Source organism: Mytilus edulis, chromosome 1, assembly GCF_963676685.1.
Source record: "Mytilus edulis chromosome 1, xbMytEdul2.2, whole genome shotgun sequence".
Taxonomy (NCBI): domain Eukaryota; kingdom Metazoa; phylum Mollusca; class Bivalvia; order Mytilida; family Mytilidae; genus Mytilus; species Mytilus edulis.
This window is the reverse complement of record NC_092344.1, coordinates 10,411,950-10,426,729: the sequence shown is the minus strand read 5'-3', so window position 1 is coordinate 10,426,729 and position 14,780 is coordinate 10,411,950. Positions and strand designations below refer to the sequence as shown.

Here is a 14,780-nt window from a genome sequence, read left to right as displayed (position 1 = left end):
GGACTCTAAAACTGCTTTACATGTACAACTTACAAGTTTAATAATGTAATTGTTTTGGTCCTCCTTATAGCAATGTTTCAAATCTCCAGAATTAATACTGCAATTTTTTTTTTTTAATGAGTTGAAAAATAAACGACCCTTTTAATATTCCCTGACATCTATATATTATGAAATTTTTGGTTATGCTCAGAGTACATATTCGTATAAAGTCTGTAAAATATTTAAAAAAAAAAAATCCATTTACCGCAGACATCAGACGGGGATGTAGAGGGGATTTAGTGGGAAAATTATGGATTGAGATAGGGAATCACTGAAGCATGATTAGAGGGGGCAGACAATGAGCCCCCACTTATGAAAATTTCTGGATCCACAAATGAACCTATCCTATTTTTTGCCATTAAGCTGGACACAAGTATATATTTTTTTGCTTTATATCTATCTATGCTTTTATAAGGAAATAGAAGATTTACAGCATGATTTTGAGGAAAAGAAGTCAATAGTGAAAGATGAGGTGAAAGAACTGAATGAAAATCTACAGACATTAGAAAAAACATACTCAGATAAATTGAAACAAATAAAGGATAAAAGAGACAGTGTTAAAACAGAACAACAACAGGTAAGTGTTATATATTGGGGAAAATATTTACTAAGTGTTTTTTCAGAATCTAAAAGAATATGTGTAATTACAAAGTCTGTATCCCAAAATGAAAAAAATGTCACACAATAGACCACTTTCCAGTTTGTCCATCACCGGAGAAAACTTGTCAATCATGCATGCCTTTATGACGTCATTTACCAGATCGAGAGGATCGCCTGTATCCCTGCACTATAAACATTCATCAAGCGTCTTAAGTGATTGTTATTGTACAGGATAAACTAGAAATAATATTTGTTCTGTAGGTACTTAATCCCTATTCCTTAATAACAGCAGTGCTGAAAGACAATTATGATAATTCAATTTGCAGAATAATTCGTGCAATATAGCTTTATAGTTTTCCAAACACTCGCTCAATATTGGAACTGAAGTGACAATGCCCCTTAAGGCACGAATGATGTTTGCTAAAACCAAAGTTTTTGACAGAAATGCATCGAACTCGAAAGTTGTCTATTGGTTGAATTCAGGAAGTTGTTAGTCTGTCACAAGGTTTTGATGTACGCGTTTGAAAATATAACCAAGAATGTTATTCACCAATTCCTATAACCTATTTTGAATATAGATTTATGCTGTTGTCAGGTTATGATCATTTACAGTTATAATTTCATCACTGGAGATTTGATGTAAAATTTTGAAATAAAAAACCAGAGAAAACTGTGGTATATAAAAAAGAAGATGTGGTATGTCTTTTTTATATTCAAAATACAAACAAGTATTCTTTCTATTGATATGAATTTTTAACTTTTTTAGCTTTATTACCAAATTGAAATGAATGAAGAAGAACTTGATGAACTTCAGAATAAGGTTCAGGAAAGAAGGGACACTCTTGCCCATGATAATCCTCATCTCGCCCAACAACTTGAAGAGTTTGATAATGCAGAAAAAGAACTTAAATCAATACAAGAGGAGATAGAACTGACTCATAAAACAAAATGGAATCAAGAATTGGAAAATGTTACACAAGAAAATTTAAAAGTGGAAGAAGCATGGAGAGATATTGAAGACAATGAACAAGTTATTTCACATTTACTCAGTAGAGTAGATAAACTTAGTGAAAAAGAGAGAAAAAGTCTTGAAATAAAGCAAGCAAGTATTCTGGAAGCAAAAACGTTATTGAAAGATGAAGAAAAAAGACTTTCTGAGAAAGAGAAAAATGTTTTAGAACAAGTAGAAAGAGAGATGGAGAAATGGGAAGAGACAAAAAACACAGAAATGTCAAATTTGCTGAAAAAGAGACAACACATTATTGAAAGTGGGGATGTAGAATTGACAAATTTACTTCAAGAAATGTCAGAAAAATCTGATGAATTACATAGTTATGAAAACACATTAAAAAGTGTAAGAAAAACATTAGATGAAGCTGATAGTGAGGAAGAAGAAACTAAATCACAGTTTGAAGTCGCTGGAAAAGAAATAAAAGATGAGTTATCTACCCTTAGTAAAACTCTTTTGTGCCTTGATGAAGAGGAAGATGTTGAAGTGAGTGATATGAAATCCATGTTACAGCAGATTGAAGACTACTGTAATACAGAGATATTGGGTATTCAGAAAGATAAAGACATGTAAGTTCGTTTTATAGAGCAATGAGTTTTAAGCAGTCATCAATCTGACAGAGGCTACTGCTGCTGTCCATACACAGAACATGCCGTGATAAAACAAATATCAGAAATACAGTGAAAATATTTGGAAGTCCTAAATTCCAGGAATGTGTTGACTGTATGAAATTACATGACATGTTTTTCTAATTTAATTTATCTTAATGATAGTTTTTTTAAAAGAAAGTTTTGATATTCCATGTTTTCAGAAAATGTTTTTCTTTTCACTTTTGAGTTGTTTAAACATCAGTTTTGATAAACAAGAGAATAAAAACTTGTATTTTTGGTGAAAATTCAAAATTGTCATCTTTAATGTACATTTTTGATATTTTATATTGTTTCAATTTTTTTTTGTCTTTACAGGATGAATAAGAAACATCAAGAACTTTGTCAGCTTGATGAAGTAGGGGTATCAGATAATGACAAGAAAATTCAGGTAAGTAAGCTTAATAAAACATTAAAAAGGGGAAGATGTTACTATGTTATTGCTGTTTGTCATACCAAATATCATCATTTTTACTTGTGCCTAAACATGTGAGCTCATTTGCTTAGTAATTTTTTTTTCTGCAGTTTTGTGATGCTGTCTGTCCCACATCAGGTTAAAGTTTTTGGTTATGGTAGTTTTTGAAGGAGTGTAATCAACTTGAAATTAAGTACACATTTTCCCCATGATATGATCTTTCTAATATTGCCAAACTAGAGTTTTGACCCCATTTTCACGGTCCACTGAACATAAAAATGATAGAGTGTGTGTGGGGCATTCATGTACTTTAGACACATTCTTGTTTCAAAACAAGAATAAAAGTAAATGTTTGATATACATCAAGCAAACAACACAATAAAAACAAAAGACATCTACACATTAACATACTGTCTTCACCAAACGACAATCGTCTGTACAATATTTCAAACTCTACATCACCTTGTAGCTAAAATGGTCATGAATAAGTCCTAAAGTTAACTAGAGTTTAATTGTATGATCTATTTATTATAGGAGTTTGAAGAAATGAGAAGGTCTTATGAAGTTACAAAGCAAGAATTGGATGAAATACAGAAAAAATATGATGAACAAAGAAACAGTGAACTTGATAAAATAGAATTTGAAAGATTAAAACTGAAAGAATTAGAACATCAACAAAGGTATGTAAATCTATATATGTCAAGGTAAATGAGATGACATTAGGACTTTTGTCTCACCTGTGAAGAAAGTGGCAGAATGCCAGACATGTAGGGAGGCTTATTTGGAGGTGCCAGTAGCTTCAACTATATAAAAGCATTGTACATTTTAGAGGATGTAAGACTTGTTTGAATCATACCTAGTAAAAGTCTTTTTTTAAAACTCATAACTAGACCCAAAGTTGATTTTAAAATTTCAATTAAATACAGATTATTTCCCTTTTATTTCCCAGATTTAATTGAAAGGATACTGGTCTAAAAACTAATGTACAAACTGGTTTGCTCTAGTGTATAACAAACTGAGGAGTAAATAAAAACGAAATATGTGGTACTATAATTTACAATTATTTCCATCTTTATATTTGAGATTGATTCCTAGTAAATACATATTAAGTTTTTCAGATGTTCAGAGTACATTAACTTTCCCATTCTCAAATAGTTTTTAAAATTTTTGGCACTGTTTATTACCACATGTTTTTTCCTTTCAGAATAAATACTTTGGTAGAACAAGAAGTAAAAAGAAGAATGTTTGAAGAAAAAATCCTGAGAGAAAACTTTCGGAAAAAAGAAAAGGAGAAAGAAAGGATTGACAGAGCTGCTGAAATTCAGAAAATTAAAGACATGCACAATAGAGAATTAAAACAACTTAAAGACAAATATGAAAACCCCAGGTAAACCTATTGTTATTGTCTTGTAGATTTGTAATTAGCATGTGACCTCATAACCTCAAAAAGTATCTTTGGAGAATACTGATTATTAAGTGTTATATTATTGGTGTGAGCCATCTGTTTATAAACTTTACAATTATTAAGCACTACTAATGTAAAAGACCTTTGCAACTTAGGAAAATATGTATTTAGAGCGCTGAAGCTCAAAAATGACTGTTTTCAGTAAGATGATTTGTAATTCATTTGTTACAAATATTTGCTATTTGGAATTATAAGTGTCCAAAAATAAAAAAGCGCAAACGTCCTGCGCCGGTATACCGATTTTTTATTGGTTTTGGTCAAGAAATATTAATAAAAAACAGGTTTATGTCAAATTAGTTACTTATTTAAATTTATTAGTACTATGATTGTGAAATTATTCTCACGCAGAGGACTGGCTTAAAGATTATATAAAATTGCTTTATTCATTGAAATAAAATATCTAACATGTACAACAGTGATACTGGATTGTTAAATAGTAATGATGATTTGTTAAATAACAGCAGTTTAATTAGTTTTTCAAATTGAAGAGCAGGCAGATATATTTTAATGAAGTACAGTAGATGATTTGCTAGTGTTAACAAGCCAATGTCATATTTTAACCTCTTCAATTGTATCTGGAAAAACATTTTTTAAGACTGAAATATATGTTTATTTTCTTATTCAGAAACTATTTAAAGAAATTCTCTGATTCATTATTTTCTTCTTTCTGTTGTAGCACATCTTCGAAAAGTTTGATGCCATCAAAGTCTAACCCTTATGTCACAGTGAGTATTTAACCTTAAACAGTCAAAATATGTTATTGAGAACGAATATAAAAACTTATCCCATAATCAGATGGTCTTTACCTGTGATTTAAATTTTTGCAAAGTGAACTGTTCCGTTGAATAAATACAACAGCCATTGTTCTCTGTCAAATTTTCTCAACTGGAACTTTAAATCTCTTCTAAAATAAAATCAATCATTTATTGGTTAATTTGGAGGTACACAGCAGTTAAATTTTAGTGATGAATTTATTTACCTGCATTGAATCATTTTGCTTTGAAATTGCCCATTTTCAAAACAAATAAATGTTAGATGGTTCTATATAGTTCAAAAGCATCAGTAATATGTCACTTGTTAATTTTAAAATGTTTCTGTTTATTTCAGTCTCCTGATACTGGAAAGCAGTCACAACTTAGTCTACGAAGCAGATTTGTAAGTGTTGTTTGGAGATTTTTGTGGAATCAGTTTTATACCTCATATTATAATTATCTGCTCATTTAACATAAACATTATCTTAATTTTTGGGATACGATTGCTTTCAAGCAATCTGTAGACTTATACCGGTGGCTCAGAGCAATTTCCCTCACGTCAATCGTTTTATTCTAAACATTAAGAAACATCTCAGATTCTTATGATTGTCTTGCTTTAAAAGTTAAAAACAAACAAAGGGATTGAACTTAATCAACTTTCCTATAATGTTCTTTTCATAATCTTCATGTTTGATAATTCCCTTGACGCGTGTTTTTAACAACACGGAAAATCAGAATTAAGCAGTATTTATATTTAATGTAGTTATAAATTTAGAAACACGTCAGAGGGAATTCCCAGTTTTGATAAAATGCGAGAGTTCTCTGAATACCGATAAATCTATTTCTGTCATATAGGAACTGAAGTGGAGTTTTTCTTATATGTTACCGTTATGAAACTGATATTTGAGATTTTACTTCCATAAAGAAATTGAGAACCATCTAGGTCGTTTAATAAGCATTTAATATATCTTCCCAGGGTTTGATTTGGAAATTATGCGCATGCGTATAGTTTTCTTGACTTTAAGGGGTTTTAGATTGAATGGTTGCTCTGGATTCCCTACTCAATTAATTAATTTATAACTCATGGGATCTTTCCTATGTATGTCTGCTATTAAGGGTTATTGTTGTTGCATAATTTTAAATCATATGCATCATTTAGATTAAAATAAATATATTCCACATCGTAGAACACCCCTTCAGGCGAAATGGAGTCTTCCATATTATCGTTTCGAGTTGTCTCCCTTCCGGCAGTAACTTCCGTGAATTGTGAATATAAACAAGACGTCGAGTATTAGCTCGTTCTGTCAATAAACGTCGTATTATATTAAAAACGAATGCAATTTAAACCGATAAATGTGTACGGAAAGGAGCCATAATGACTGACCCAAAGGAAATTAAATATTTAAAGAGTTAGGAATGGGGTTCCTCCTAGAATTAACGTAGGGAAAAAGGTGATAAGATACGAATTGAAATCTACATCTACATCATACGACGACCCATCAGCACATTGATGACTATACATCGGCGCATCGCTAACAGACACTTAATAAAATATAATAACCAATGAGTGAAATAAAATACCTTCTCTGACATCTCTCACTCTGAGTCAGTCAGTGACTGCTGTGGAAAGTAAACTTGGTATTGATAGTACAAAAATAAAACTCAATAGACCTAATTACATTGTTCATACACTTTTATCCGGGTTAGGCTATTTTGTAACTATTTTACATGTCTGTTTGTCATTTGAATTAGTTTTGAAAATAACATTATCCAGCTACATGCATACATGTGTCAATGAAACAATGGCAATCGTATCCCTCAGAGCAATCTGCTCTTTGATTACTATATGTTGACATCTTGTAAAATATATTGTCTTCATAAATATTATGTATGTAACAAAATTGAAAAACTTCCAAAGTGGTCTCAGGTAGAATGCACCTGGATCAATATCCTGCCAAGTCAAACAAAAATCCTTGTTGTTTCTGCATTTTATTCACATTGCATTTATGGGTAAAAGCTCCACATTTGATCATGTTTGTTTGAACAAAAGACTGGAATAATTCAATTTACATGTAACTGTGTAACTAATGGTAACATCAATGAAATGTAACTTTATTCATTTATTTTCTTACAGAGTGGATCTAACATATCATTATCTGGTTCCCAGATGGGTGACATTCCAGCACTGAGTATAACTATACCAGCATACAGGTTACAAGGTTATGGATCTGATGAACATTATGCATATGAAGTGCAGGTAAATTGCCATGACAACTCTGAGCAATTGTTTTCAGTTTTGAGAAAGGTTTAACAGCAATGTTTTCATATTTAGACATTTATGTCAGAGTTTCAGTTGACTTTTAGCAATATTAATCAATGATTCAATATCGAATTAAAATGTATACTAGGTTTTTGTTGACACACTTAGTGACATGTTTTATTGGTCTGTGTGTCTGTTGGTTTGCATGTTCCATCGGACATAGAAAATGAGAATGTGAGTGGGGCATCAGTGTACTATGGACACATTATTTCATGTGAAGCTTATTTTGCAGGCTATTAAATTTTTCAACTAAGAACAATAATATTTTCATTATTTTTATTCATATGACAATCTAACAGCGTCAAATAATTAACAATACACAATACAAAGCAATTCATGGATCATTTAACAATGTAAATTTTTGGTGGTCAAGTCCATATCTCAGATACTATAGCAATAGGTTTAGTATATTTGGTGTATGGAAGGATTGGCAAGTTGTACATGTCCAACTGGCAGGTGTCATCTGACCTAACCTCATTTTCATAGTTCAGTGGTTATGATTAAGTTTTTGTGTTTTGGTCTGTTTTTCTTATGCTTTATGCATTAGGTCAACTATATTTGGTGTATGGAAATATTTAATGACGAACATGTCAGTCTTGCAGGTTTAATTCGACTTTGACCTGTGGATTCATTGCTCAGTGTTGAGTTTATGTGTTTTTCTTAACCTATAAACATTGGGGTCAACTATATTTGATGTATGGATGGATTGTAAGCTATACATGTCTGTCTGGTATGGTTCATCTGACCTTGACCTCATTTTCATTGTTCATTGGTCAATGTTTACTGTTTAGTTATCCTGGTTAGGTCTATTTCTCTGAAAGTATAAGCAATATGTCAACTATGTATTTGGTGTATAAAATGATTGTAAGGTGTACTTGTATTTCTTGTTTGGTTTATCTGACCTTGTCTTCATGTTCTTTAATCATGTTAAGTTGTTGTGATACCTGTAGTAAAGCTTTATATATTTGACTATCAACATAAAATCCATATGGTGAGTATAGATCACAAGATATTTCAGCTTGTGCACTCTTGTTTAGTATTGTAACAATAACCCCAAGTGAAGCCATTCTACCTCCTTATAATTTCTTGCAGACTAAGAAAATTTCAACTTTAAATAATAATGTTTTTATATAGGAAAACGACAATGTCAACTATTTAACAAGTCACAGTACAAAGCACTAGTTTTATATAACAATACAAAGACAAGTCACAGTACAAAGCACTAGATAACAATACAGGTGTTGCAAGGCACAATAAATTTAACAGTTTCTTGAGAATATACCAAAATCTTCTGTCAATGACTGTACAGTATTGTCATTGTCTTGTTGTGATGGTCTTGGTGAACCCTCTGGTGAACTATCAGTAGATGTAGGAGTGGCGTTGTCTGACTTCATGATCAGGGTAGATAACTCTTTAACTTGGTACCATTTCTTCTCTCTATATTGGTTGTACATTTTACGGATACCAATTATAGTTGACTTCTGAGTCAGAAGATGTTTACTGTATCCATGACTACCATTGATGTCTGCTGTAAACAAGTAGTGATCTAGTTGTTTGAGTTTACCATCTAAGAAGCTGAGTTGAGTAACTGCTTGGTCATGTGCTGTGAGTAAGGTCTTGAGCTGCTGAGCATAGTAAAGAACAGTAGAGTATTCCATTATTGTAATAGATTATGTATTGGTAGTATGTTGGTTAGAGGACTAGTTCAGTGGTTTGAATATCTTTCCCCAAAATATGGTTCTGTTTATATATCTTTACAATTTACTCAAAATTAGAGTTAGCTTGGGTTGGGCGTGTGTTTGTACCAAAATCTTCTCACTTTTGTAACTTCCTTTCTGTAAGATTAAAAGATTGTAAAATAAAACAATTCCTTAATTAGTATTGATTACAGGAATTTATCAGTTCATGATTAAAGATGAAAGAAATTAATCAATTCATAATTAAAGATGAAAGAAATTATTCAATTCATAATTGAAGATGAAAGAAATTAATCAATTCATAATTGAAGATGAAAGAAATTAATCAATTCATAATTGAAGATAAAAGAAATTAATCAAGTTGTAATTGTATGCAAGTAAAATTTGTATGCAATAATTGAAGATCATAGAATTTTTATGCCCAGCTAAGGGGTATTATGTTTTTTCTCTGTGCATCAGTTCATTCGTCCATTTGTTCATTTGTTCGTTCTTCCATTTCTCTGTCTGTCCCACTTTAGGTGAAAGTTTTGGTTTAAGTTTTTGGTCAAGGCAGTTTTTAAAGAAGTTGAAGTCCAGTCAACTTGAAACTTAGTACACATGTCCCCTATGATATGATCTTTCTAGAGTTAATGGCAAAACTATGGATACATTCTTGTTTAAATACAGAACTGGAATTATTCATTACAGCAAAATGAATGAATTTGTCAAGCATTTAGAATAATGAATTTAATTTCTACAGATAGCAGTAGGAGAGGAAAGGTGGACGATATACAGAAGATACAGTCGATTTAGAGATCTGCATCAGGAATGGAAAAAACATTACCTACAGGTATGTTCTTTCCCCTCTTAGCTCACCTAGTAAGCAATTTCTTTCTATTATTTGCTTGTTAAATATTTTCAATGGCTCTTGTATGCTTCCTTATATTGAAACTGATGACCTTGTCACTAGATCAACATGGCCAAAGTTAAAGTGAAAAGGCTAAGAGATGAATGAAAGATAGCAACCATACAATACAAGGAAAATGAAAATACACATCTAATAAAAGCCTGATTTTTACAAAAACAGCCCTAAACCTCTATGTGTTACAACGAAAGAAATACATCTTTTTCTAACAAACATTGTTTGTTTCTTCTGAGTCAAATGTCAAATAGGTTGACCAAAAATGTTACAAGTTTAATTGAGGACTTTTCTTTTAGATTGGAGGTCTTGTTTTTCCACCAAGAAAACTGCTCAGAAAACAAGAGAAAATAGCTATGGATAGACAACTGCAATTAGAGGTATTTTAAATGAAACTACTAAAATCAAATATATCCATCATTCAAGATTTAATCTAGATTTTTTTTATAACAAGCAGTGAATGGTATTTAATTTAACATGAAAGGATAACATGAATTATTAGTAACAAAAATAATTGGACTTTAGAATAGATCACACCAACATGGGATTTATAAAAAGTGGGTGATGCTAAAACACATAAACAGAGCTTGGTAGTGGATTATAATCTGACCAGTTTTGGTCCTTCACAGACCTTCTTTCAAGGCAGAATGATGAATTAAACGATGGAAGTTTTTAGCAACCTTCACTGGCATATATGTGACAGAGTTGTCAAGCCACAACTGGAGATTTGAAAATTTTCAGCTGGAGTTTGGGTCTCATAACTGGAGATTTATTATCGACCTTTTATCGACGTACGCAATGTTTTTTTTTTGTGTGTGTTTAAACTGCATATCTCCCTTTTTTTGGTTAAAGGAATAATAGTTCCATACCTTTCAACACCTGCATATCCATTTTTACTTGATAAAAATAGAAGATAAGGGGTTTTCAAAAATTTATTCATTATGTATAACTCAAGATAAAGTGATCAGCTATCATACATAGTTGGCAAAAAAGTATCTCTGATAAAGCTAAATTGTCAACTTTGGTACCACAACTGAACATGCTTGTAACAGAAGGTGTTAAATTGATAGATATGTAGGCCTGCTGGTTGTTAGCTGTCTTCATAAGTTTGGTCAAGTCATTAGGGCTATCATAGTCAGCTTTGCATGAAGTGTAGTAAGCATGGTCTTGACCCTTGGTACTGGATCTGCACCATTTAAATTCAAATCTAAAGACAGAGTTAAATTGGGCTAGATACTTGGTCTTCTTTTATTTGCTGTTGGGATTTGGTGATAAACAGTTTGCATTTTGTCAAATTCTAAAATTTAAGAATAGTCCAAGACAACTATACTTATATAGGTATTCCATTGGCTTGGATAGAAAATTAGCCATAAATATCATATTTGAGTTGATTTCATTTGTCTTTTATGTTCAGTAAATGTTCCATGTTTTCAACAGCATCACATAGTGAATTACATCGTTGTTTATACAACTTGTACAATTAGTCAATTTAATCCTTTGTCAGTATTTCACTTTTAATCAACCAGGCTTGTGTCTTAAACTAGCTAGTTGTCACCTAGTAATTGTCTATTATCTTTAATTTATTGCTGTATAATCCTAAACACCTCAGGCTGATTTTACCTATTTTATGACCTCATGTTATGTTTTGACACAACAGGAAATTTCCGTTTTTCTCTGACTCTTCCCATATCAATTTCGAGTTTCTTGGACTTTTTCTCTGTCCCTATCGATTTTGTAAACAAAAATGTGTATTGAAAATTTGACGAAGTTGACATTTTCAAAAGCGGAAGATTTCAAATTTTAACGGGAGGGACGGAAGAGGGTCTGAAAAACATGTATGCACTGGCTATAAAGCCCTTGCACAGTTGGCCAAAATTATATGGATTAATATTGCTAGGCTGGTGGAAGTATTATCAGTTATGGTTATTTCATTCAACTAAATTTGTATGTTTACTTGGATTGTAATTTAATGACAGTTTATATTTTACCTACAGGTCTATTTAAAGAATGCTGTGACTATTTTAATGAGAACTCCAGATTGTCCATTACATCCATCCAAGAACTTGTATCTCAGTAAACAGATATTATGTGATTTTGATCCCTTCTTCAAAAGAGGAATATTTGAGACATCTAAACACAGCACATCATGATAAAAAAGAGAGGACAAAAGGTTGTAATCAGCATAATGTAACCAAGGAATCTCAAATTACAAATTGTGTTTGAAATCCATTAGCTTCGTCACAAAAATGTTAAAAGATCAATGTAATTTTATTAAAATTCCTGAATCTCAAAAAAACATTTCAAATATTGAATCATTAGTTAGAAACTTTTTTTTATTTTAAATGTTATATTGAGGGATTTTTCTTAGATATTCTAGTGCCATAGAATATATAACATTAAGAAGTGTTATGTATGATATTTGTGTTCACAAAATAAGGCTGTGAGATTTATGTTTATTCTTGTATATTTATTGCTATTATGTAAACAGATGTTATCCCTTTTAGGATGTGATCAGTTCAACATTTTATATGAAGAGAATTAGTAGTTGTATTATGATATTAGTGCAGTCTGTTCTTTTCACAGTTGCTTTTGTTCTTATTTTTATTTTTAAATGAACGATACTCATTAGTATGAAATTTAGAAAAGAGAAATAATAGTGCTATATTCAATTGTAAGTTTGCCAAATAATAGGTGAAGGTTGAACATTAATTTTATAACAATACTCGTTGTTTACAAGGATATATTAGAATTTGGAATGAGTAATGATAGTGCTATATTCAGTCATAGGTGCAGGAAGTTTGGTTGAACATTATTTTTAAAGTTGTACATTTATTATTGTATCATGTGATAAAATCTAAAAAGATCTCATATCTCCAACACATCCAAATTGTTAATCATATTTATCGCTATATTTCAAAATTTTCCTTTGATCTTATTAACTGATAATTTCCTTTCTCAGCACAGTAGAGTGATATGAAAATTTATCGCTAGAAAATAAGAATGCATGTGCCTTTGCCACTGAAATAAACAACGCCTTCATAGGTGAAATAGCAATAAACAGATTATCATTGGTCATCCCACATCAATTGCTTTTGTCACTTTTGCCATACTGGCTCAAGCGAGATCAATCACTTTGAGATGACCAACGATAATCTATAAATATTTTCTATCATGAATATGAGATATTTATTTATTTCCCCAGCAAAACAGGCTTCTTGCTATAATATAATTTAACAAGAGATAATACATTTTGTTTTCCACATCACAGAAGAGGTAATAAGTAATGATGATAATTTTCTGTTTCTATTGTAAAATTTTTACCCTTTATTGGGAAGAGCTGTTTTTATAAAGAATATGAAATGTTGGATTTATAGTAAGGTTCTCTTGGTCTTTAATTAAGCTTAAAATGAACTCTCTACATATTATTCAGTGTTTTCCTTTTTTCACTAAGGGAAGGTGGGTGTTTTAAAAAAATCACTTGCAACCGGGTGGGTTTTTTTTAAATGTCCACCCGTTTTTTTTTTTATTTACTGTGGGTGCACGTGGGGTCACAAAAATAAAGATTAGTATAATATTCACATTTAATGGAGTTGAACAAACATAAATAGATGTAGTCATGGTAGTCATATTAATTGTCAAATATTCTTTGATTTGATTTTTTCAACAATTTATCTCTTTTCTCTCTTCTTTCATTTACAATTTTATGTCCTGTTTCTTGCTTTTGTGCCGTATTTTTGGCCCATAGAACAGTAGTATCCTTCCTATGTGACTATTAGTCATTTGAAGTCTTGCTCATATTTGTCTTCACTTGCGTGTCTTTTCCGTTGTTTGGTTGATTTTTGTTCAATTTCCACAACTTCAACATTACTATCAATTTTATTTAACTTATTTGGTGTAGTATTTTCCTTATCATCATCGTCATCTGCTTTTCTTGTACCCCGATTGATAAATGAAAACATTGAAATTTGACGATTGGACGCCATCTTTGTCAATGAAAACAAATCAGCGAGGCGCGATGAGTATTCAAATTTTAACGGTACGGAACCGAAAAAAATCCGAAATTTGAAAAAAAAGCCGACCACCTCCTAAAATCGAAAGGTGGTCGGCTTTCAAAAGAAGGTGGTCGGCACACCCAGCTTAAATGCCGAATGGAAAACACTGTTATTGAAAGGGACCTAATAATGCTAATACACTTTTTAAATATAATCAATGGAATCCAACAGGCTTCCATGAAATTGTCTACAAGAATCATATTTCCTTTTAAAATTAATTTGGATTGTATCTTATTTGGTTTTTACAATGGCTCACACAATAATCTGTAAGCAGAACTTAAATTCCCAAATAAGTCAGTGGTGAGGGCGTATGCCCCTAATTGATTTGAAAATATACATTTATGTATTTTATAGTATAGATCTGTTCAAATTTTTACGACTCACTAGCTGGATGGAATATAATATTCCAAATTCCTGGATCAATGGCAGAAAGTATTGCACCTTGTTTGCTTAATTAGATATAGTCTGCTGAAGATATGTAATGCTTTTGAATGAATGGCTGCAGCAGATGACACATTTTGTCCCAAAAACTTTGCTTCATCTTTCTAGTCTACTTTTATCTTTAAAATGTATCAGTGATTCTACTGTTTTCAGTCACAGCTTGGTTCATAATTAGAGGCAAGCAATAACCATACATATTCCATTAACAATCACTCATAAATGGTACAGTAAAGTTGGGTTATCATGTTCCTGCTATTTGTTTAAGGCACATTCCAGCTTTCTTATGTTTATTTGTTTTCTTGCTGACTATCACTATTTATTATTCATGACAGTTTTTATCTAAATATATTTATAGATGTAAATTCATTGAGTGATAGATGCATGTTGTATGTTGTGTTCTAGTCTGGTATTGTGTTCATTGCACTTGTTATAGGAATGCAAGATT

General features: G+C 31.3%; 1 protein-coding gene across 1 annotated transcript in view; it reads left to right on the top strand.

Moving 5' to 3' along the window:
- Positions 1-12,121, top strand: part of LOC139523655 (kinesin-like protein KIF16B) — a 42,454-nt gene extending 30,333 nt beyond the window's left edge. The window contains exons 26-36 of the mRNA XM_071317840.1: positions 455-616; positions 1,406-2,217; positions 2,614-2,686; positions 3,245-3,390; positions 3,915-4,097; positions 4,852-4,900; positions 5,283-5,330; positions 7,062-7,184; positions 9,684-9,773; positions 10,142-10,222; positions 11,837-12,121. Coding sequence (XP_071173941.1) covers positions 455-616; positions 1,406-2,217; positions 2,614-2,686; positions 3,245-3,390; positions 3,915-4,097; positions 4,852-4,900; positions 5,283-5,330; positions 7,062-7,184; positions 9,684-9,773; positions 10,142-10,222; positions 11,837-11,992 — 1,923 coding nt within the window. The 3' untranslated portion in view covers positions 11,993-12,121. The remainder of the gene's footprint in view (positions 1-454; positions 617-1,405; positions 2,218-2,613; positions 2,687-3,244; positions 3,391-3,914; positions 4,098-4,851; positions 4,901-5,282; positions 5,331-7,061; positions 7,185-9,683; positions 9,774-10,141; positions 10,223-11,836) is intronic.
- The last annotated feature ends 2,659 nt before the right edge of the window (positions 12,122-14,780 follow it).